Here is a 23974-nt window from a genome sequence, read left to right on the forward strand (position 1 = left end):
TCATTGTTCTTCCACACGCAAATGTATTTGAATCAGTAGATTATTACTAGGGACATGATATGCTCCTTCTTTAGACGTGAAGTAGATATTGTGGATGGAAAACTTTGACGTTGAGGAATGTAGCGGTAATTTTATAGTAAGTGACACTATTTAAAATGCCTTAGAAAAACCTGTCTATGATTCTTCATTTGAAAATGATGTGATAAACATGCAAAATGAATAAACGTCTTATTTTTTTGTGGTCTAATCATCAGGGTTCCTGAGTGAAGTGTTTTTTTTTTGTAAATAAAAGGCAGCTTTTCATTGATTTTTAATTGAATATGTTGCCGTCTTAGCTTATCTCTTTGTCATTAAATACATTACATACAAATTATACAGTTCATTGCCACGAGACTTGTTAACTTCAGTTCTGTTAACAGCTGTAGATGCATTGTTATAATAATAATAATAAAAATTTAATTTGTTACTCAAAAAAAAAAAAAAAAAAAAAAACACAAATGGAAAAGACACGAGTCAATGCAGCAGACACACAGTGACAGCAGCTGAAAAACTACCCACCATATTATCTTCCCACCCACCCATTTTTTATGTGAATGTATTACTCCAGTGTTTCTGCACATGCTCAGTTTAGCTCTGACTCCTGCCTGGACTGACAGATGCAAAAGCAAGAGTGTGACCAAACAAGAAAAGATGGAAATAAGGAAATGTACACACTTTAAAAAGGTGTGAAAATATTTCTATGAATGATGGCAATCAAACTTTTTAACCCCTTGAAGAACCACATTTGCATGAAGAACCAAAGTCTTCTTTAACACATTATTTCTATGTGAATTTTTTTTTTGTTAGTTTGTTGTTTTTTGTTTTTTTTTTCTAATCTGAAGGTTCTCTGAACTTTACAGAACCATCTGTTTAATGGTCTCTAGGGAAGAAAAACTAAAAATACAGATTTTCTGTTCTAAGAGAACTGTAAAAACTGCAAAATATTGACAAAAAATTTATAATAATAAAAAAAAATGAGGCTGATAATGCAGTGGCGGTTTTCCAACAGTAAAGAAATGTACTAAAACAAAATCAAAAACACAAAACGAAAGTGCAAACAAGCTTACAGATGCACTGGAGAAAAAAATGACCAAAGATGACCAAAAAACAAAAATTAAATAAAAACAGTAATAAACTGTAGCTGTTATTAAGCTTTGGAGGTCTCTCAAGAGAGAGCAGGCAGGTTTACAGAGATGTGGGGGAAATGAGAGAGATACTGAGAGTGTAGGAGACTCTTAAGTGTTTGATTCTTCAGTCAGTTGCTCGGCTGCGGCTGGTCAGTGTTGGAGGTTTGGAGGCAGACTGGAAGTTTCTAAACATGCAGAGCTGTTTGTCGCTGTAGCTGATACAGTTCCTCCCCCCACAGACAGAGGGAGACAGAGCGCTGCAGCAGGAGAGAGTCATGCGGCAAAACTGAAACCGACATCGTACTCACCAGTGTCTTAATCTAATGATCCATTCCACATTAAATGGTGCAGCATTTACATTCTGGCGGGGTACACAGTTTAAGGTGTAAGGAGATTATAAGTAGGAGATGAAGAGAGGGAGAGAACGAGGGAAAATGATGGAGAGAAGTATCATTTCCACCTTAAAAATGGTGCAGTACATTCCGCCACGCATAGAGAAGGGGAGGGAGGGAGAGAAAGGCACGAGTGAAACCATTTAAGGTGGAATTTAACATTTTATCAAGACGTTTTAATGTAATTACTGCACCGTTTAAGGAGGAATTGGATAATCAGAAGCTGGGGAGTAGGGAGGTGGTTTCAGGCTGCGGTTGAGCGCATGTCCGTCCTAAGAGACTGCAGCAGAGCGGCTCTTCTCCGGACTTGAGGAGTGGGTAATCGTTTACGGTGCCTCATCTCCTTGAACAGGAGCGGGCGTTAAATTCAGAGAGAAAACACAACTGAAAGGAAGCTGTCCTTTGTTCCGTCCTCTTCAGATCCTACTCTTTTCTCTCCTCTGTCCGTGAATCCAAGCATCCTTCTCTTCTCAGACCTGGTCCAGAGCTCCACCGTGGTGGAGTCCCAGGGGTCTTCACCACCATGTGAAAAAGGGTCTTCTACTCTGGAAACTCTGAGTGTACGACTCCGTGTTGGCGCGCTGCGGTGCCCTTGCCGTCTCCACGGTAACAGGCGGCATCTGGACCAGCTGCAGAGGTGTTTTACCATCCTTCAGAGCCTGACTCAAGTTCAGTATCTAATACACAGAGAGAGAGAAAAAGAAAGAGTTATTAACCTTTTCTCAGACGCAGTAATGGTGTAAAGGGTGTGCTGTAGTCACAGATCCAGAGATGAGATCATGTGACGTAGTGACTAACCTGTCCCCTCATCACTGAGATCTGCTTGTGGAACTGTCCTCTGTCAAAACCTGGATCCTTCTGCAGCAGAGAAACACAAACACAAAAACATTACTGAACTGATCCTGGATCAGTGTTTTTTAAACATGGGAAGAAACTTAAGTTGAAGGGAGAGAAAGAAGAAAAATAGATGGAGAAAAGAAATTGAGATTTCCATTTCCACCTTAAAAAACATGCTGCAAGTTGTGCCATGTTTCATCTTGGCACCAGAAGAGACGGAAACTAGAGAAAGACAGGAGTTTGAGATCATTGAGCACCAGAATGTTAACAGTTAAGGTGGAACGGAAAATGAGTGAGATGTCTTAACGCATCTCCTGCACCATTTAAGGTAGAAATGCATATTATAATCAGATGCTGGGGAGTAGGGAGGTGGTGCCCTCTCCAAGGGTCTGTTCCTGGACAATGATTTCAGACCGTTCAAGATGAACCCTGACAGACTATGAATGAAGTAACATCTGGTTACACATAAAACCACAGAGAGGGTGTGAAATCCTCTGTTCTGGAAAAAACTCAGTCAGAATTCTTTACAATGGGAGTGAATAGAACCAAACATCTGAAGAGAGTGGAACATGTTATTGATCGTCATTGTTCAGCAGTAAATTGAAACTTGCCCTCCACATTTCACTCATCTGTGGCAGTGAAAAGACACACAGGGATTAGCAGCAATGAATACACACCCATAGCAGGAAAAAGGGGTGGTTTGTAGTAAGATGCATTGCTCAAGGGCACTTAAGCAAGGCACCAACCTTGCCCCCAAAATTTTCCTGCCAACATTAGACAACGTTTTATCAAAGGTTTTTAATTATATTTTGTCCCAAATATATTTCAAATTCTGCACTCATGACTGAGAGGTACGAGGGAACATTCATGTTTTCATTCATTGCCTGTAAGCACTTATCCAGTTCAGGGTCGTGGTGGGGTCGGAGTCTACCCGGAATCACTGGGCACAAGGCAAGAACACACCCTGGAGGGGACACCAGTCCTTCTCAGGGCAACACACACACACACTCACACCTACGGACACTTTTGAGTCGCCAATCCACCTACCAACGTGTGTTTTTGGACTGTGGGAGGAAACCGGAGCACCCGGAGGAAACCCACGTGGACACGGGGAGAACACACCACACTCCTCACAGACAGTCACCCGGAGGAAACCCACGCAGACACAGGGAGAACACACCACACTCCTCACAGACAGTCACCCGGAGGAAACCCACGCAGACACAGGGAGAACACACCAAACTCCTCACAGACAGTCACCCGGAGGAAACCCACGCAGACACAGGGAGAACACACCACACTCCTCACAGACAGTCACCCGGAGGAAACCCACGCAGACACAGGGAGAACACACCAAACTCCTCACAGACAGTAACCTGAAGTGGGACTCGAACCCACAACCTTTCTGGAGCTGTGTGACTGCGACACTACCTGCTGCGCCACAGACTGACCCCTATTTTTCCATCATCAACGTCCACACAAGAACCTCAGAAGACCTGTGTAGGTCACTGAAGATGGTGGACAGTATTTGTGTTGTAGCCAGAGACGTCTGGTTACTATCACCACCACTGTAAAGAAAAGTTGCACGTCAACCCTCTCTGAATGACATTCTCTCCCTCTCTGCGTTTGATGGGGAGCTCTGGTGGATTAATACCAGGTACAACCATGCACCAGAACATTTTTACACACCTTAAACAGTTCGTAGAGGTCCTCCTCCAGGTCTTTGATGAAGTTGGGATCGGAGAGTTTGGGAAGAACCAGTTCGCGGATCTCCTGAGAGAAGGGCACCTTGGCCTGAGCCAGCCACGCCCAGTAGAACGGGTCTACAGCAAACACACACATCAACAGAGAGATAGTTCACTGCAGTGTAAACACAGTTATTCACCAAGACTATGGGTCTAGGAGGAGTAAGTTAAAGAGCTCATAGCCTACATCCACACTTGTGTGGACTGATGTACCAATAACTGAGGGAATACATTTCCAAACGACCATTCTTTCTTCATTGCTGAGGATTAATCAGTCAAAAACAAAAAAAAAATCACTTAATAAACTTTTATTTATACAAACTGAGGAACTATGAGCACTTTAAACCCTTAAAAATTAAGCAGCAAATATAAGTGGGGTCAATCACACACTACTCAGCCATAACATTAAAACCAACTCTTATTTTCATCCCTCAATGTCCACTCCCTCAGCTCCACTGACCATACAGCAGCACTTTGTAGGTCTACAATTACAGACTGTAATCCACCTGTTGCTCTGAATACTTAGTTAGCCCCCTTTCACCCTGTTCTTCAATGGTCAGGACCCCCAAAGAACCACCAAAGGGCAGGTATGATGTGGGCAGTGGATCATTCTCAGTGCTGCAGTGACACTGACTTGGTGCTGGTGTGTTAAGTGTGTCTTGTGCTGGTACGAGTGGATCAGACACAGCAGTGCTCCTGGAGTTTTTAAACTCTGTGTCCACTCACTCTAAACTCTGTTAGACACTACTCCCTCTTTGGTCCATCTTGTAGATGTAAAATCAGTGACCTTTGGGGTCCTGACCATTAAAGAACACGGTGAAAGGGGCTTATAAAGTATGCAGAGCAGCCGATGGACTACAGTCTAAGTGTAGAACAACAAACTGCTCCTGTACGGTCAGCAAAGCTGATAAAATGGACAATGAGTGAAACAATTATTTAATTAAAAATGATAACACTAAAAATAACAATAATAATAAAAACATTGCACAATTAAGGCTCTATCTGATTGGTGAGTAAAGCATGCATAAGGTGAAAATTGATTGGCTCACAAGCTCTCCAGGAGTCAGGGTGTTTCAGAGGGAAAGCCAGGCCATTATCGATGGCAGCTATTTTAATAACAGGATCTTTCACCAAAACCCAGTCTGTGTCCTGCAAGATATAAAAAACACAAACACAGGCTTAATGTGCACCAGAGAACACTCAAAAGGCTTTTGGTCCACTACTCTCCCTGGGGATCTGATCAAAATCAAGGGCACTAGTTCACACTTTGGTGCAGTAACAGTCTTTGCCCTCCTGGGAAGGCTTTATGGGGGATAATGGGAAATCTAATGGTGGGAGGATCAATGCTATAGAGGCTTTATACCTCTCTAGTTGGTATTGCGCATGGCCTGTATAGAAGCAATCTACAGGTCAATGCTTTTCTATGGTGTTTATATGAACTGTGTGTACGCAGTTCAACTCAGTATACAGAGTGCCCTGTGTATACACTGGAGTAAAGTAAAGTAGTGACCTTGAGCCCATAAATAAATAGCTACAGTAAATATAGAGACAAAACAAACCAGCAGGTCTCACCCTGTTTCCGGAGGTGTCCATAGGACAGTCGTATTTAATGAGCCAGTTGTCATTGCCTCGATCTGCAGAGAAAGTGAAAACACATCTGTTACAGCACACAGTTATTAGACACCACAACAGGAACCGTTCCATTAGACGCCGAACAAACGGCAGTGTAATGACAGTGTGAGGCAGGAACACTGTGAACCTGAAGAGGATGATGTGGTTACAGAAGATGAATGAATGAAATCTCTGTGTAGTGAGTGGAAAGAAATCTGTTCAAGGAGAAATGAAGTCTTACAGGTGGTGATCATGTTGTCATTTTATACATAATACAAGATCGAAACACATAGATATTCTCCTGAAATTGCAGATTCTAAACTTTGGAATCGCAGCCCATTTGTGTTTTTGAATAGAATGCAAATAGAACGGTGCAATGAATGTGGGTCTGCACATTTAACCCTTCACACACACACACACACACACACAAGCTGGGGGTTAGGTGCTGTGCTTGTGGTTATTTCATTCCCTCATTGTTTGAGGGAGGAGAAAGTCACCCTGCCCCCAATATTTTTATTATTACTATGAATTTGATGAACAAATTTTTTTTTGTGTGCCTCGTTTTTCAGAAAAACCAACCTTCATTATGTTAATTCTGAAGCACAGATACAAAACAATAGAGAATACAATACAAAAACCTCATTGTACAGTGGCTCTCGTTAACAGAAACCCAAGGAAACACCCATATTAAAGTGATGCAATTTTAGAGAACTGTGCGAGAAGGGAGAAGCCATGGCCTAACAGGTTTCCTTCCCCTACAGTCACCCTGTAGAGCTGTAAACTAATTATGTATCTACGTAAAGAATGTAAAGGTGCCAGATTCTATTACAGGGGAATAAACTAGGATCATTTGCTGTTCACAGCTCTGCGAGGCACAGTGTAATTCAATTTTACAGCACTGTCCTGAAATCAAGGAGGAAGGATGGTTCCCTGCACTCCTCCAAAAGTTACATAGTGCAGTTTCTGCAGTGCTGAGCCTAGAGTAGCAACAGCAGAGACGCTATTCTTCATTTTACAGCTCAGTGGAGCATCACAATGATTTTGAAGCTGTGATTTTAAGCTAAAATTACCACCTAGTGCTTCTTCAAACCTGACTCTCAACCTGTTTCTCAACGTACAGCAGTGTGATTAACTTGCACCTAGAACGCACGCTCAAACACACCCACTACTGGCGGCATTACTGTGTAGCTCAGTGAAGCTTGGAAAATGTTAAGAGAGTATGATAAAATGTGACCTTGCCCAACACTAATCTGTGTTTACCTGTGTTGCGGATGATGTAATCCAGTACCACCAGCCTCTCGAACTGAAGCTGCAGCTGCCGATTTGTGTTTTCCGGCAACGGCTCAGCCTCAAACCTCCTCAACCAGAAGTCTGCATCTTTATACCCGTCTACAAACAGCTGGAATGAACCCACCTGCAGCAGACCAGCACAGAGAGAAAGAAATGGCCAAGTGTGTCAGTTCAAAACTATTAAAATGGGTTCCTCCACACCAGGGGGTGGCACTGTGGCTAGAGCTTATATTGCACCAACAAGACTGAATATGCCTTCAGCCACATCATCTCTGATGGGGTCTGTATTGGGATCATTCATCCATGATTTAGAATCAGGATTATCATAATATGAATCACAGATAATACTGATACTAAATGATGGATTAACAATGTGATTCAGGATAAGGATTACTAATCTGTGATTCACGTTTACTAATCTGTGATTCAGGATAAGGATTACTAATCTGTGATTCACGTTTACTAATCTGTGATTCTGTATAAAGGATTACTAATCTGTGATTCAGGATAAGGATTACTAATCTGTGATTCACGTTTACTAATTTGTGATTCTGTATAAAGGATTACTAATCTGTGATTCAGGATAAGGATTACTAATCTGTGATTCATGTTTACTAATTTGTGATTCTGTATAAAGGATTACTAATCTGTGATTCAGGATAAGGATTACTAATCTGTGATTCACGTTTACTAATTTGTGATTCAGGATAAGGATTACTAATCTGTGATTCACGTTTACTAATTTGTGATTCTGTATAAAGGATTACTAATCTGTGATTCAGGATAAGGATTACTAATCTGTGATTCATGTTTACTAATTTGTGATTCTGTATAAAGGATTACTAATCTGTGATTCACGATAAGGACTAATAATGTTTGATTCAGTATAAGGATTACTAGTCTGTGATGCAGGATAAATAATCTGATTCAGTATAAGGATTACTAGTCTGTGATGCAGGATTTCTAATATGTGATTCAGGATTACTAATCTGTGATTCAGGATAAGGACTAATAATCTGATTCAGTATAAGGATTACTAGTCTAATGCAGGATTACTAATCTGATTCAGGATAAATAATCTGATTCAGTATAAGGATTAATAATCTATGATTCAGGATAAGGATTACTAATCTGTGATTCAGGATTACTAATCTATGTGATCTATGTGATCTATGTGATTGCTAATCTGTGATTCAGAACCCACAGACAGAAATACTGTAAAGACACAGGAGAGAGAAAGTGACTAACCTTGGGTGGGAGGCCGATTCTATGGAAGCGCTGTCCGACTTTCGGCACTTTTTCCAGAGCCAGCTTTTTGCCTCGAGACTTCACTCTGTCTATGGCACTGTAGTTAAACGTCTCACTCGCCAAATACACCACCTACACACACACGTTTGTTTTTTTTGTATCTCAATGGTCCACACTGTAGGGAACTGTTTACAAACCAACATTGTGGAGATTGTTTCTATGGAATGTCTCGTGAAACCATGAAGACAGGCCTGTGTGCGTCTCAAAAGGATGAACAAGCTGAGTGTAGTGAAGGGAACACTTTTGTCTAGAAAGCTAGAGACAGAGAGTGACACTGACCCTGGTTCGAGGTACTATGTTGAGCTCCAGTTTCTGGTCCACTAGACTGGCCCCTGCCTCCGAGAGATAGCCCTGATTCAGCACCAGACAATCTCGGCCGAAGCAGCACGGACAGCACAGCTTCTGCAGCCATTTGGTCCACTTCGGGTTCAGCTGACCGTACGGCTCCTCGTTCTTTGGCTTGAACACTCCGATGATCTTCTGCGCACACAGAGAGAGAGAGAGAGATTATTTGTAATGCACCACTTTAGGCTGCATATAATGGGGTCAGCCATATGTTTAACAGGTTAAATACGGATTAAATACGGTTAAATACCTTTCACGCTTACAGGCCACTAGGTGTCAGTATAAACATTAGAGAAAATGACTGACTGCTTCTTTAAAAGGAGCTAAAGGCTCTTATCATAAAGAGTAAACAAACTTTTGGACGTGACTGAGATCAGAGTATAGTGATAGTGTATTTTCTCTTGGGTGCTCTCATTTCCATGGAAACAGACCACTGGCATGAGCCCCTATTCGCACTTGCAGCACTGCAGAAACTGCACTATGTAACGGTTGGAGGAGGGTAGGAAACCAATCCTTCCCTCCCTCTTAATTTAAGGCAGTGCTGCAACTTCAGGGGGAGCCAAATGCCAGAACTTACATAGTGATTCTTTAAGGTTGAGTTAAGATAAATTAATAGAAGTAATGTCCACACAATTCACAGATAAAGGTTTTTTTTGTGTGTGTGTGCGCATGCGCTCAAGGAAGCTGTGGCAACACAATGTAAACTCCTGCTTCCTCTTCTACTAACAGATAGAAAATGCTGACTTCTCCCATGTGGCTTTATCTGGATCTCGGGGCAGATAAACTGACCAATGACTCTAACCCATTGGTTCAAGACTGTGGCAGTGCGCCATGTTTCTTCACAGAGCCCTGCTCTACACGGCTAATAAAACGTACAGTACAGGTACATTACTGTTCCCTAAAAGGTAGTAACAGTGTAAACGTAGTCCTGGAGATTAAATGGGAGTGTATGAAATCAACATAAATGTACAATTATTATAGAATATGGTACAACAATATTCTCTAAGCATAAGTAGTGAATGTGTACCCTTGAGAGTACCCCCACTGTGACAGTTTTCCAGGGAATGTAGAGTAACAGAGGGCTCCTCCACCTTCATGACTGACTGAGCAACAAGCTTTCCCCCAGATAATACCAGGTTATAACAGGACAGAGCACCACGGTACAGACTGAGACTGCCCCGCTTTCACCGGTCCACTGCATTGATGGACAGCATCAGTATCCTCAGTGTTAAAACAGCTGGGAAATATCTCACATTTCCCATACTCATATCTCACGGTATAAAGAACGGTAGTGAAGGATACCATAGGGACACAGCCTAAACAAACACTGCTCGTTCCCAAAGGCGCTGTGTCTGAACATTAAAGGCCATCTGCTTCGGGAAAACAGTGCGGTTAAAGGTTAAGATCTTAATCACAGACCATATGACAATGATTTCTCAATTATTTTCCTCATTTCATTGTGACTCCACATCTCTTCCTCTTGGATGGATAGATAGATATGTCAGAAATTGTGCCCTATTCACTATATAGTGCACAATTTTAGGGTTCTGCCATTTTGTAGCAGTGTCTCAATACAAAGTGGAAACTTTTCAGTGCACTCAAACATTCCCACAATGCACCTAAAAGGCAGTGTAGAACCCATTTACACTAGCTGACATTAGTGGATAGAGGATCCCCTGCATGAGATAGTGTCCGGAATCGTTCACTACCCTCCTGAAGTCAGCTCACTATAGTAATGAACCCATTTTGAACACAGGGATGGTGCGTCCCAATTGTGCACAACACATTAATACAGTACAGGGCTTGAATGTCCCGCAGATGTTTTCAGCTAGTGTACGTCTACTCATTTTCAGCCTACGTTTGCACCAGACGTGAAGGCACACAAACATAGACCAGTGTCTAAAACGTAAATCTTCCAAAGTTGGATCTGCACAGATTACGCAAACAATGGTACTAGCGATGTCAGCATAAACAGCATTAACCCTCAGAAGCCTCAGACATGTAACACTCATGTCACCAGTCCACAGACGAGTTTAAAATGAACTGTGGCTCGAATTTATTTGTAAACTTTACAGTTCTACTCCTTTTACTAGCAAATGTTACAAAAGGTCAACTTTAAGTAGTCAATCAGATGATTAATGTGATGACTTAATGCTACTGAAGTTGCGAAAGAGACAAAACATTACAGCAATGTCCAGAGTATTCTTTAAATTGGATAGAGCAATAAATGTAGTCCGAGGTAAAAATGGCGTTAAACTCCCAAGTAGTATCCCACTCTCCAAAGTGTATTATTCACCCCAGGTGAAGCATTAAAAGGGGGAATTCATCCCCATTTTTATATACTATTATCCATATGGTCGTATGTATGTAATAGTGGAGTAACGGTGTGTGTTAGAACACTAACCCCAAGCTGTAAGTCACTGGATTTGCATGATATTGTGGGAACTGTGCAAACCCCCAATGACTACCCATACTTTTGGGGTGTGTTCATGGCCACTAATGGGGTAAATGCAAAAGTCGCATTTCGTTGTACATTACTGGTCATTGTACAAATGTATGTTTGCACATTTCACTTGCCAACTGTGGTCTAGTTGGTCTCTCACCCCTCCTCCTCTCTCTGCAGTGTGTAATGAGTCTTGTTTTTTCTCTCTTTATTCTCTCCCTCTCTCGCTGTGCTCACATTTTAGTTTGAAACAACTGAATATAAGCTTTTCACTGAGAGTTTGGCTTTAAAATCTTATTTCAACTCATGAAATTATTGTGGATTGGACGAGGACTATATGTGGGCATTTAGGTGTGTGTAAACCTGTAGAACGTTTACATTTTACAGCTTAATTACCCAATCCAGGCTGTAATAATTACCTCAGAGGGACTACACCGCACTAAGTGGGCCAAACTGTAACGTGCACAACTGACTGTTCAAATGAAAGGAACAGAAACCTAGGTTAGTCTTATGTTGTTAATCGGTTTGCTGTTGTACTGTACTCATAGCAAAATGTGACTTGTACACTAACACCCCTGCTGTGTACTAACCTTAACTGAATATATTCACATTTAGGTTCATACACACAATGTGAACCTATTGCTAGTAGCGTTTCACGCCAACAGGAAGTGATGTCGTATTGCCATGACAACATCATTGAATTCAGTTTGGTTTTACTACAAACTAGAATTGAAAAAAAAAAAAAACCAATGCTTTAACGACTGTGGTTGTGTTCCAGTCTAAACAATTCTGGTTTCACTGCCCTCTGTCCCGGCTCTTCACTCAGGGTCAGTGGACAGTGGTGTCCATCAGCACCAGACTCAAAATCTGACCAGCTTTCAGCTTTATGTATCTGTGGAAATCTGAGTACAGTCAACACCAACACCATACGCTCAAAACACGAGTTTCTTAAAGATAATTTATTCTCAACATTAAATACAGATTGGAATACACACACAACCTTGTGTCCACACTCTGTGTTTATTTCCTATGTCCATGTGTGTTCTGTAAGAGCTTACGAGTACGGCGGGAACCGCGGCAAATCGTGGGGACACTGCAGCCAATCCTTCAAGAGAAACACGACCTCTGGTAAAATAAGTGAAAAGAATTCCCCATCCACTCAGGGTTGGACGATACGCCAAAATCTAGATCACAATATATTTCTTAATTTCAGTCGACACCATGTAATTCTGATATTGACATAAACAATGTAAAAAACCTGAAACCGAAACAATATAAAAAAAGCTGATTTTTTTCCCCGTCAGTGTTTACATTAGACTTCTTTTTGTTCAGTGTCGTCTTCACCAAGGTCCTTCCTGTTTCTCCTGTGCTGTTGAGTAGCACTGCCCTTAGATCTACATCTATACTTAATGTCATTTATTTCTTTAGTACTATTTTAATTGCACTGTTTAATTTGTCTTTAATACGTCAATTTGTTTAATTCTACTTTAATAGCTTTTTAATTGTTTTTATTGATTTATGTCAATAAACTAAGAAAGTTTAGATTATGATTCATTTATTTTAATTGCACAGCCCTAAAATTAGTCTCCAGTGGAAAGCATGCAATACGTTAGGGATTCACCCAGAGAGAGAGAGAGAGAGAGAGAGAAATTAACTGTCGCTAGGTTGGACGATCTTTTCCTGTTAATCCTTCAGCACACAGTGATGACCTCCCTCCTGTGTTTGTGATGAAGGGTTAGCGTTAGCTGATCATCAGCTGCTTCACGGACGTGACTCGATGTGGCTCACTTTCCTGGAGCCAGATCTCATCTATCGTTTCATTTTATCACACACACAGTCCACAGAGTTTCTGTGTCCCTCCATCCGTCCGTTTATCTATCCATCAGATCATTTAGGATTCAGGAGGTTTCTTTTACAGCGCTTAGGAATTCACTTCTGCTTTTTTTTTTTTTTTTAAATACACACACACACTCCACTTAAGAATCTGTTGGGCAGCACATGACCCTGTAACAGTGGCGCACGCGCGCTCACACACCCACACATAGGTCATGAAGGCATGAATAGAGATGTGTGGTGTAAGGGGATTAGTCTACACAGGCCATGCTGTACAGAATTAACCAAACCCTGTGACTCTTCTCCACACATCACAGCTTCCACGTACAGCTACTACCCCACCCAAACCTACCCCCGGCACAAAGGGAACGTTCACAGCAGAACCTCCCTGATTTGATTATCCAGAGCACCACGACTGCAATTAGCCTTCCCTAAAGCAGAGGTTAGGTAGTTTGTATTTAACACCATATCTCTCCATAGGGCCACATTCATGGCAAGAAAGGTAGTAAGATGTAACTGATTTACTAGTACAGTTTTATTTTAGGGACGCGGAGGCTGTCATCTATTTAAGTTTATCATACGTGTTGCTTATGTTTTGTTACTGACTGGAATTGTAGGAATTGTTAAATAATTATGTTATGGACGCTGCAGGTAGGATCTGTTGCCTCTCGTGGCCAAAATCAACACAGTCCAACATTAAATGTTTTATCATAAGCTGAGTTTGCCTAAATCAGAGGAGCCAGATGAAGGAGTCTAGAGTTTTACCTCTGGTTTTAATCCTGGACGTCTCCGTCTGATCTACAGCAGACTGCTCACTGCACCAAGTGACCAAGGGATTCTGAGTTTTATACTGAAATATCAAACAACTCCCCCCACCCAGGCCCCCAGAAGAAAGTCACACATTGACCCAATCACTCACACAGCCTCAAGGCCAAAACACCATTTGGGCAGCCACTGTGTTCAAATGATATAGTAAACTAAACAGCCAAAAAAATGGAGATACTTGGTTGTGGGGGGTAGGAGCGGTGTCCTGGACTGTTGTCGTTTGTTTGGTACATTCACAACCAAACAGCAGTGAGCCAGACTACGGTCAGAGGTCATCGGAGGACGTGCAGTGCTCCAGCTCGAGCCAGAGTGCCACGTTTTGGCAAAGAATGAACATAGCTTTCACTCAGAAACAATTCCCCCCTCCACATGTGACAGGGGCTTTACACCTCCGTCGCCATCCAGAGACATGTGGCTGGAGGCCTGAGACAACTGAAGAATTTATCTCAAGGCCTGGGACAGATTTAAGGCTTTAAAAATGTTATTTCAGTTTTGTAAAAGACAAATATGAAAGTCCGTAAAGATTTATACATTTACAGCTGAAAAAAACGAAAAGACCTGAGAAATACTTATTAAATTATTATTATTTTTATTGTGGGTGTTGTTATTTTCCACTTTTCCACAGACATTTCCCAGAAGAGATTTGTTGCAAAGTAAAAAAATCTGAGACCAGAATCCACCATCTACTGATTCACAGCTCCGTTCTCCAAAAACCCAAACACTCAAAGCCCTCCAGGTCACGTGAAAGAGAAGTGGGCAGCAGCGAACTTTATTAAGCTCCAAACTTCCCCAAAGAGTGAAACCTATGGAAAATACCCAGGACCACAAACTTCTCAGAACACCAGAGACACCAGTGTCCCTCTCCAACAAACACAGGCATCGGACAACTGTCTTAATCACTCTTCCCTGCCTTTCAAACCATGCTGCAGACCTCCGTCCCTCCCTCCCTCAGGTCATTATTTCGGCAGCATGCCAAGAGCCCAGACCACTGTGATTTCTGTTTGAACACACCTTGGCTGGATACAGCTGGCCTGCAGTCCTCTCTGTCTGCTGTGTCCTGTAGCAGTGTGTGGTGCCTGTTGTCAGGGGTCTGGCCTCTGGATGTGATGTAGAGACAGGTGCACGAGCTTTAGCATACGACTAATACCACTCCCCTCATTGCACACATTTATAATATTGAACTGGGAGATCCAGAGCAGATCCAAAGGACAAAGATATCAAAAGTCCAGGGTGACTGAGTGAGTGAAGCAAGGAGCGACAGAGAGTGAACGAAGCGGGTAGCGAATGAGAGAAGCAGGGATCAACAGAGAGTGAGTGAAGCAGGCATCGACTGAGAGAGTGAGTGAAGCGGGGATCGACTGAGAGATGCAGGGATCAACAGAGAGAGTGAGTGAAGCAGGCATCGACTGAGAGAGTGAGTGAAGCAGGCATCGACTGAGAGATGCAGGGATCAACAGAGAGAGTGAGTGAAGCAGGCATCGACTGAGAGATGCAGGGATCAACAGAGAGAGTGAGTGAAGCAGGCATCGACTGAGAGAGTGAGTGAAACGGGGATCGACTGAGAGATGCAGGGATCAACAGAGAGAGTGAGTGAAGCAGGCATCGACTGAGAGATGCAGGGATCAACAGAGAGAGTGAGTGAAGCAGGCATCGACAGAGAGTGAGTGAAACGGGGATCGACTGAGAGATGCAGGGATCAACAGAGAGAGTGAGTGAAGCAGGCATCGACTGAGAGATGCAGGGATCAACAGAGAGAGTGAGTGAAGCAGGCATCGACTGAGAGATGCAGGGATCAACAGAGAGAGTGAGTGAAGCAGGCATCGACTGAGAGTGAGTGAAGCGGGGATCAACAGAGATGCAGGGAACAACATAGAGTGAGTGAAGTTGGGAGCAACCAAGAGAAGCAGGGAGCAACTGAGTGAGTGAGTGAAGCAGGCATCGACTGAGAGATGCAGGGATCAACAGAGAGAGTGAGTGAAGCAGGCATCGACTGAGAGTGAGTGAAGCGGGGATCAACAGAGATGCAGGGAACAACATAGAGTGAGTGAAGTTGGGAGCAACCAAGAGAAGCAGGGAGCAACTGAGTGAGTGAGTGAAGCGGAGATCGACTGAGAGAAGCAAGGAGTGACTGAGAGAGTGAGTGAAGCAGGGAGCAACTGAGAGAAGCAAGGAGTGACTGACAGAAAGAGTGAAGCAGGGAGCGACTGAGTGAATGAGTGAAGCAGTGAATGAATGAAGCCCAGAAGGAGGCAATACGAGAATAAAACAGCAAGTGAGTGAGTGAAGCAGGGAGGGAAGACTGAGTGAGTGAAATAGAAAGCAAATGAAGCAAAACTATCAACACCCTTGGATTTTCCCTCTTGGAATTAACTGAAGACCACTGGGGGAACTGGGGTGAGCCCCTGAAGTCCAAGCCTGAAAATTATTAAATATATAAAATGTAATCTTTCTGAGTGAAGGTTGGTTCCTATCAGTGGCACCGTAAAGAAATCAGAGTCTGAGCGTTAACCTGAGCCATTTCACATCAACCTCACTGCAGGAGCATGCTTTGATCCCAACACATCTGGGAGGTGGGGGTCGGGGGGTGTCAGAATGAGCCCCTCAGTGCTGAATAAACAGTGCTGATCTTGTTTAATACACACACACACACACAGACATCAAGGTTAGTGGACCTTTAGTCTTGAAAATCACAGTCCAAGTCCAGTTTCTACTGATCAATACAGCGACCTTTGAGTCAAACACAACAGAGCTCAGTAAACCTGGATCAGCTCAACAGGACAGGACTGAGCTGGAGCTTAAGAGCAAGACTATCCGACTAAATAAAAACCAATCCATGATAAACTGAGTTAGCCTAATGAATAAGGAGAGTGGACCACACATTCATTCATCATCTATAACTGATTCACCCTCATCATGGTTGTGGTGGGACAGGAATCACACTCATGCCTGGGAACAATTTCACCCACTCACCCATTCACTCACACCTGTGGACAGTTTCGCACTCACACAGACTCTCACACACGGGACAACGTCATGCCATCCAGCCATTAACTTGTGTATTTGTCCCTAAGGCTGGGAGTACGACCACAAAGATTCTGAGGGTCCGTTGTGTATCTATTGCGGACATCATGACGCCTAGTTCCCAACCAACGCCACTGTAAAGAGGTATGAGTTTATAGGTTTCTCTGGAAGGGCCCCCCTCAGGTGAAATCTCTCTGCACGACTTTGTTTACACCTTCATGAAGTACTTCACCCGAGGTTTTGTAAACATTGCGCGGTTCGCCTTTAACTCGCTGGATAGTCTGCGTGTTCCTCACTCACCCCCTGCTCGTCTTTGACGAAGTAGCTGCCGCTGGAGCCCTGGTAGATCCGCTCCGGGTAAATGCCGTGCTCGATGGCCCGCTCGGTCCGGCGGATGATCTCCCTGAACTCGGGCTCGTCGGGAAAGTCATTGGCCCCGCCGCAGTGTGAGTCCCGGTCCCGGAGCAGCGGCTCTCTCTCCCGCTCTCTGCCCGCCGACGGGACGCGGATGGCAGAGCCCGGGGCCGAGACCCCGCCACTGCCGCCGAAAAACTCTCCGGAGCCGCGGAGGGGAGACACCAACGGACTCCGCTCGTCCATCTCGGACCCGGAGAGGGGGAAGACAGGAGGAGGAGAAGATCAAGTTAGAGGGAACTAGAAAGAGAAAGAGAGCTAGAGGGAGAAATAAAGCGATGAAGCCCCGCACACAGTGACTCCACACAAAATAACACAACACACAATCACCTGACCTGCAACCTCTTTGTGACGTCACTGCGCCGCCAGCCAATCAGCGCACACATGCTCCAAATTGAGCGATACCATAGGACGAGATCTGTCCCGCCCATAATAAAAAACACGTGACAAAGGGCAGTACAAACCATCTTGCAGTCTTAAGTGTAGCGAAGTTCAGTTCACAATTCTGGACTCACTCTTATCGACGTCATGTCGGTTGAATATAATAAAGAATCTTTCAAGAACCTTCCTAACACAATTTACAAAACCACAATGACGTTTGCTCATTCAAAATTTACCAAATGGTCCATATCTCCTAAGGTAAAGGAGACCCGTTTCAAAATAATATAATATAAATATGATATATCCTGTAGCTGTGTTTCTTTAAAAAATATTTAGTTTTAATGTTGATTTATGTGTATTTTGTAAAACAGAGAATGAATCTGGAAATTTTTTTTCATTTCAACATTCGCAAAGTTTTGGACGGATATTAGAAATTGTATTAATCTCAAACTTAACATTCCTTCCTTAGATGTTGACGCCATTTTATTTTATATGGAAAACCTAAAAAAAGTCAAGCTTTCTCTGATGCTATAAATGTAATCATACTCTGTTATCATACTCATAATCATAAAATGCCACATTCACTGCAGTTGTTGACAGCTGGAATACGTACATTTCATTCAATCACTAGACATCAACCACAGGGAAATAGGAATGTGGTGGATCATTCCAAGTGCTGCAGTGATACTGACTTTATGGTGACGTGTTAATGTGTGCGGTGCTGATGAGTGGATCAGACACATCAGTGCTGCTGGAGTTTTTTTAAACCCTGTGTCCAATTACTGTCCACTTTGTTAGACACTCCTACCTCGTTGGTCCACCTTTATCAATGTAATTGTAGAACTGTGAAGGTCTGTGGGGGCAATCTGACAGGTTCAGTCCCTCCCTCCTCATTACTGAAGCCTGTGTTGTGTTTGCGATGGCTGCTATGGGATAAGACGCTGCTTTGATCCCAGTGTGCGTGTTGTGGCAACAACCGTTTCTAACGGGTGGGGCTAAAGACCCCACAGTCGAATGCCCCCATATGAAGCTTACAGCTGGAGCAGGTGACACTTTACACAAATCAGGTGTCCATCAGCTCTTCATTTGATCTCCATCAGCTCTTCATCAGATCTTCATCAGACCTCCATCGCCTCACCATCAGCTCCATCTCAGATCATTGTCAGGTCTTTCGTCAGCTTTGTTAGATCCCTATCAGATCTCTCTCCACTCGTCATTGGCCTTTCATTCAATCTCTATCAGATCTTCACGTCTTTTCTTCAGGTAAGAACTGATTGAGGTGATGGATGTTTTGAGGTGCTACTCTCATCTGACTCTGGGCTGAATGACTTATTAACTCTTAGCCTCTCTGTATGATTTATAAGCATTTTATGATCTGTATATTTTATAAATTCAAGTGTATAATATTTATGCGGCTCCTACATGATTTGCCATGGTTAAGGTTTGCGTTGCCTGTGTTGTGATTCTGATTGGCGCTGTCCACAGCTGTGTTTGCCCCTCAGCTTCACTGGACTGATGTTGACTTTAGTGTAGTTATGAGGTTCAGAGTTGACTGATTCGCTCTTAAAAATAAAGATGACCAAATTGAAGAGATTGTTAGCTGTGGAGGACATTAATAAAATTCTGTGCAATGCCTAGTTTCTGCTGTACGTATTACATTCATAGTCATCCCTAGAAGAGAGTGTGGCTCTAACAGGTTGTTTGTGTGTTTACTTGTTGACTTTAAGCCTGTTGTGGTGCTGTAAGTGGACGAATGGAGGCTGTCTCTAATCTGTCGCCCATCTCTGAGCTCTCCAGCTGCATGCAGACCCTCCTCTGTCAAGAAAGGTAGGACATGAAGGACTGCTCCTGCCCACAGTTTAAAATACACAGTAAATGGGACTCATAGCAACCGTGCAAGACCTGCTCTCACACCACAACTGTCCCCACAAGATACACAACATTTATAGCTTTTGTCTCAGAGAGAGAGAGAGAAGAAATATAGCTCCACTCTCACTCACCTCTGATCTGAACACATCCAGAGTCCTTCCACTGTGGGTCTGAAAGGACATGGAGCTGAAAAGAGGCCTTACTTGAAGCTGAAATAAATATTATTTTTATATGTTAAAACCTAGAGTGGCTCATTTTGATATATGGTTGAAACACAAGAGAAGTGAAGGGACCAGACCATAATTTAGGTTCATCAGAGAGTGTGTTTAATTAAACCCTCAAAGAAAACATCCAAAACCAACACAAACTGAGCCTAGGTGTAATTTGGTTCTAAGAGGAGCCAACGGTGATGATGCCAAAAAAAAGAAAGGAACATAGCAAAGCATTAATTTAAGCTACATCCTGTCTAAACAAAACAAAGAAAATACCACCTACCTACTTAACCTATCAAACATAAATACAAATAAGGCACCCGCTGCTAACCTGGTGTATCTAAACATCTATAGAAATCTACATGGAAGAATGTATAAGACACCTTATTGTTATCTTGGCAAAGGGTCAACCAAAGACACACACAGAACAGGCCCCACTTCCTGTGTGTGCACCACTTCCTGTGTGATTGCAGGTTATATAGCCCAGTACTCCTCCTATGAAGGTCATGGACTTCCAAACTGCAGAGACACCTCCCAGCACACCAACAGTGTCAGGACCGAACATAACATTATATAATGGATGTTTTGATTGGGAGATAAAAGTTTATCAACACTCATGTGGTCTCTGGCATTAGTACAGTGGGCTTAATTGAGAGCAAAATTGAGGCATGGGTTTAAAGGGTTAAAGCCATGCATGAAATCCCATGGTCCCTGTTAATGAGTGTGTGTGTGTGTGTGTGTGTGTCCTTCGTCTGTGCCTTTCAGTGTTTCTGAAGGAGTCTCGAGCCCTAGGAGAGCAGCTGTGACACCAGAGCTGAAAAGACCTGAGACCAATGACACAGATCACACACAGCAACTAATAGAGACGCCAACAGGTCCAGACACGATCTCTCTGACACACACAAACACACACATACACACACACACACACACACAACAGAGAGAAAGAAGAATACTTGGTTGGCACTTTGTTTTTAAATTTTACAGTGCATTTGTTTTCAGATCTTCTTTATTTTAAAAGTCCTAAAAAAGGAACCTATACAAACAGAATTCCAGACACAGTTTGTTCATGTATTTATACAAATGAATGTCATAGCCCTTATACTGAAACTGCAATGAATTTAATAAATGAAGAACTCTTTCGGTTTCTGATTCAGAAGAAGTTATATTAACTCAGTGTTGTTTTGTCCTGTGTTTACAGGGAGCAGGATGAGGGCTCATAGGTGAGTTTATTCATGTTTTAACAATGTTTTAATAATTTTTTTGTTCTCACAGCTGATAAAATACTTTATTGATCCTAAAACAAATAGCTGAATGTGACTAGTCAATACTGATTAACTAACTGACAGTATTCTGTGTGTATTCTGCAGAAAACTCTCACCACCTCCGCTGCCTTCATTAAAAATGGTAGAGCTTTATTTATTATTAAAAAAAAAAAAAAACACTTGTAATGAGCCATAGCCACCACCCAGGAATTAGGTATTCATTCATACATTGTCTGTAACCCTTATCCAGTGCAGGGTCGCGGTGGGTCCGGAGCCTACCCAGAATCACTGGGTGCAAGGCAGGAACACACCCTGGAGGGGGCGCCTGTCCTTCACAGGGCGACACACACTCACACATTCACTCACACCTATGGACACTTTTGAGTCGCCAATCCACCTACCAACGTGTGTTTCTAGATCATGGGAGGAAACAGGAGCACCTGGATTAAACCTACTCAGACACAGGGAGAACACACCACACTCCTCACAGTCACCCGGAGCAGGACTCAAACCCACAACCTCCAGGTCCCTGGAGCCGTGTGACTGCGCCAGCGTGTCACCCTGGAATTAGTTCTCAACCATGTGATATAACAGTAACCACCATAGAACACCCTGTCATTGCAACCACTTAAAGCAAAACTAGGTAGTATATGTAACTTTAAAATCATTGTGATGTTCCATTGAGCTGTAATTGGGAGAACAGAACTTCTGACGTTGCTACTCATAGTGGAAACTGTACTATATATAATTTCTGGAGGAAAGTAGGAAACTGCACCACTTCCATTGCACCCTCCTCCACTTGATTTGAGGACCGTGCTGTAAGTTGATTACACTCTGAAACTGTAGGGGGAGCCCAGAAGCAAAAATATCACATCTTTCCTAGTGTTGTTTTAACAGAAACACACCTATCACTTTCAGTGCCTTTAGCAATCGTGTAGCAACACTGTAGCATCCACCAAGTAACACCCTCTATATATAACCTGGATTCTGTTTAGCAATGATTAAAACATTACAACTGCTTCAACAACACTCTTAGCCACCACCTGAAACTGTTGAGCAACTAATAGAGATAAACAGACAAAGATGCCGAGATGCCACTATTTTTTAACATCCTAGCAACCACCTGGAAAACAATAGCAAACACTTTAACGATATCCCTACATAATCAATCTCTCTCTCTCTCTCTCTCTCTCTCTCTCTCTCTCTCTCTCTCTCTCTCTGTGTATAGCGGTGGCGGAGGGCCAGACGTATGAGAGGAGACATGGAGGATGAAGAGGATGATGAAGATGAGAAGGAGAACACACAGATACGAGTTAGTATCATTGTTAATCAGTCAGTTACTGATTAAACACATTAGTGTTTACCCAGTGTGGAACATCAGTGATAAACTTGAGAGGGATTAGCGATCAGTGATTAATGATCAATAACCTCCTGGTAAACACAGTGATAACACATAGACATGGTCACTGAGGGTCATGCGCTACTTTAATTGAAGTTAAGAGACTTTTAAAGCAGCACTAGGTGCAATGTTCACCCTAAAATTACAGCATCAAAATCACTGTGATCCCCCACCGAACTGTAACAGGGAGAATAGAGCCTCTGTCGTTGGTACTCAAGGCACAGCATTGTAGAAACTGCACTATGTAAAGTAGGGTGGGAAACCATGACTCCTTCCCTCCTTTCTTAATATCAGGATAGTGCTGTAAAACTGAATTACACTCTGCAACTGTAGGAGGAGCCCAAGAGCAAAAATACCAAATCTTGCGCAACGTTGCTGTAAAAGGGAAAATTTGGCAAATAATCATCATCATCATCATCATCTTCTTTTCCGCTTCTCCATTTCAGGGTCGCAGTAGGTTTGGCAAATAATAATCTATCAAAATAAATAATAAATAATAATCTTTCAAAAGGGAGGCACAGTGGCACAGCAGGTAGTGTCGCAGTCACACAGCTCCAGGGACCTGGAGGTTGCGGGTTCGATTCCCGCTCCGGGTGACTGTCTGTGAGGAGTTGGTGTGTTCTCCCCGTGTCTGCGTGGGTTTCCTCCGGGTGCTCCGGTTTCCTGGTAGGTTGGTAGGTTGATTGGTGACTCAAAAGTGTCCGTAGGTGTGAATGTGTGTGTTACCCTGTGAAGGACTGGTGCCCCCTCCAGGGTGTATTCCCTGCCTTGCGCCCAATGATTCCAGGTAGGCTCTGGACCCACTGCGACCCTGAATTGGATAAGCGGTTACAGATAATGAATGAATGAATGAATGAATCTATCAAAATAAATAATAAATAATAATCTATCTTCCATCCTTACCCCAAATGTGATCAATATGCCAAGACATATCTGAACATGGGTTTAGAACTGAGGGTCTTTATCAGACATTTTGCACTAAACCTATTTAAACATGGCCATCTCCATATGGAGCATCCACTGTGTGGAGCATAAATTGCTTGAGTCCAGCATTTGGATTGTTTATCTCATGTGAGATGCACTTCAGAAACAAATGTTTATTGTTTTAAAATTGTTATTTATTTCTATATATAAAAATACTTATTGCGCCAAACATTTGAGCATATCTTTCTCTAAATAAACTAAACCGGGCTACACTTTAATTAATCTTTTAAGGTTATATTATTTTATATCCTAGGGCACAGCCAACACACCAGCAATTTGCCCATGGGATAAATGTTGGCCCAACATATGTTCAGTTAAGAGACTAGGATGGGTTAAACTCAAAAGACTTGTCCAGTTCAGGGTCTCTGTGTGAACGGACCCTCTCCAGAATCACTGGGCGCAAGGCAGGAACACCGATCCAGTCCTTCAATCCTAATGTATCTTCAAATTAAGAAAACCCACCCTAATGTATTTTTAAATTAAGAAAACCCAACCCACTATCTGTTTAAATTAAGACAACCCACTGTGGACCTATATGGGAGTTACTGGGCTGACTCGATTTATCCCATACAGGCAGTCTGCCCATGTACCAACCCACCCAGAGCCCCTCTAAGGTGTTCCAGCTGTAGAAACT

At 42.8% G+C, this 23974-nt stretch overlaps 2 protein-coding genes across 4 annotated transcripts in view; one reads left to right on the forward strand and one right to left on the reverse strand.

Annotated features, from left to right (window-relative positions):
• Positions 1 to 17529, reverse strand: pi4k2a (phosphatidylinositol 4-kinase type 2 alpha). Its single transcript, XM_066660755.1, has 9 exons — positions 17117 to 17529; positions 8629 to 8829; positions 8290 to 8421; positions 7012 to 7165; positions 5713 to 5774; positions 5190 to 5289; positions 4085 to 4218; positions 2357 to 2416; positions 1 to 2235 (listed from the first exon to the last, which is right to left on the reverse strand). Exons 1-9 carry the CDS (start codon positions 17414 to 17416, stop codon positions 2074 to 2076), a joined length of 1305 nt encoding a protein of 434 aa, XP_066516852.1. The 5' UTR covers positions 17417 to 17529; the 3' UTR covers positions 1 to 2073.
• The window catches only part of cdc25d (cell division cycle 25 homolog d), a 14520-nt gene continuing 7381 nt past the window's right edge, over positions 16836 to 23974 (forward strand). The window contains exons 1-6 of one of the 3 annotated variants that reach the window (XM_066660758.1): positions 16836 to 16960; positions 19339 to 19438; positions 20458 to 20567; positions 20894 to 20915; positions 21063 to 21099; positions 22186 to 22269. In XM_066660758.1, coding sequence (XP_066516855.1) covers positions 19365 to 19438; positions 20458 to 20567; positions 20894 to 20915; positions 21063 to 21099; positions 22186 to 22269 — 327 coding nt within the window. In that variant the 5' untranslated portion in view covers positions 16836 to 16960; positions 19339 to 19364. Of the gene's footprint in view, positions 16961 to 18550; positions 18875 to 19338; positions 19439 to 20457; positions 20568 to 20893; positions 20916 to 21062; positions 21100 to 22185; positions 22270 to 23974 lie in introns of those variants that run through there. The other 2 variants (XM_066660756.1, XM_066660759.1) reach the window with 2 other exon arrangements.

Source organism: Hoplias malabaricus, chromosome 2 (genome assembly GCF_029633855.1).
Source record: "Hoplias malabaricus isolate fHopMal1 chromosome 2, fHopMal1.hap1, whole genome shotgun sequence".
Classification (NCBI taxonomy): Eukaryota; Metazoa; Chordata; class Actinopteri; order Characiformes; family Erythrinidae; genus Hoplias; species Hoplias malabaricus.

Coding starts and splice junctions, on each gene's coding strand:
- pi4k2a (XM_066660755.1), bottom strand. CDS start 17,416: ATGGACGAGCGGAGTCCGTTGGTGTCTCCCCTCCGCGGCTCCGGAGAG. Junction 4,219..5,189: donor CCCTGACTCCTGGAGAGCTT/GTGAGCCAATCA, acceptor TGTTTGCTGTAG/ACCCGTTCTACTGGGCGTGG. Junction 2,417..4,084: donor ACCTCTACGAACTGTTTAAG/GTGTGTAAAAAT, acceptor TCTCTGCTGCAG/AAGGATCCAGGTTTTGACAG.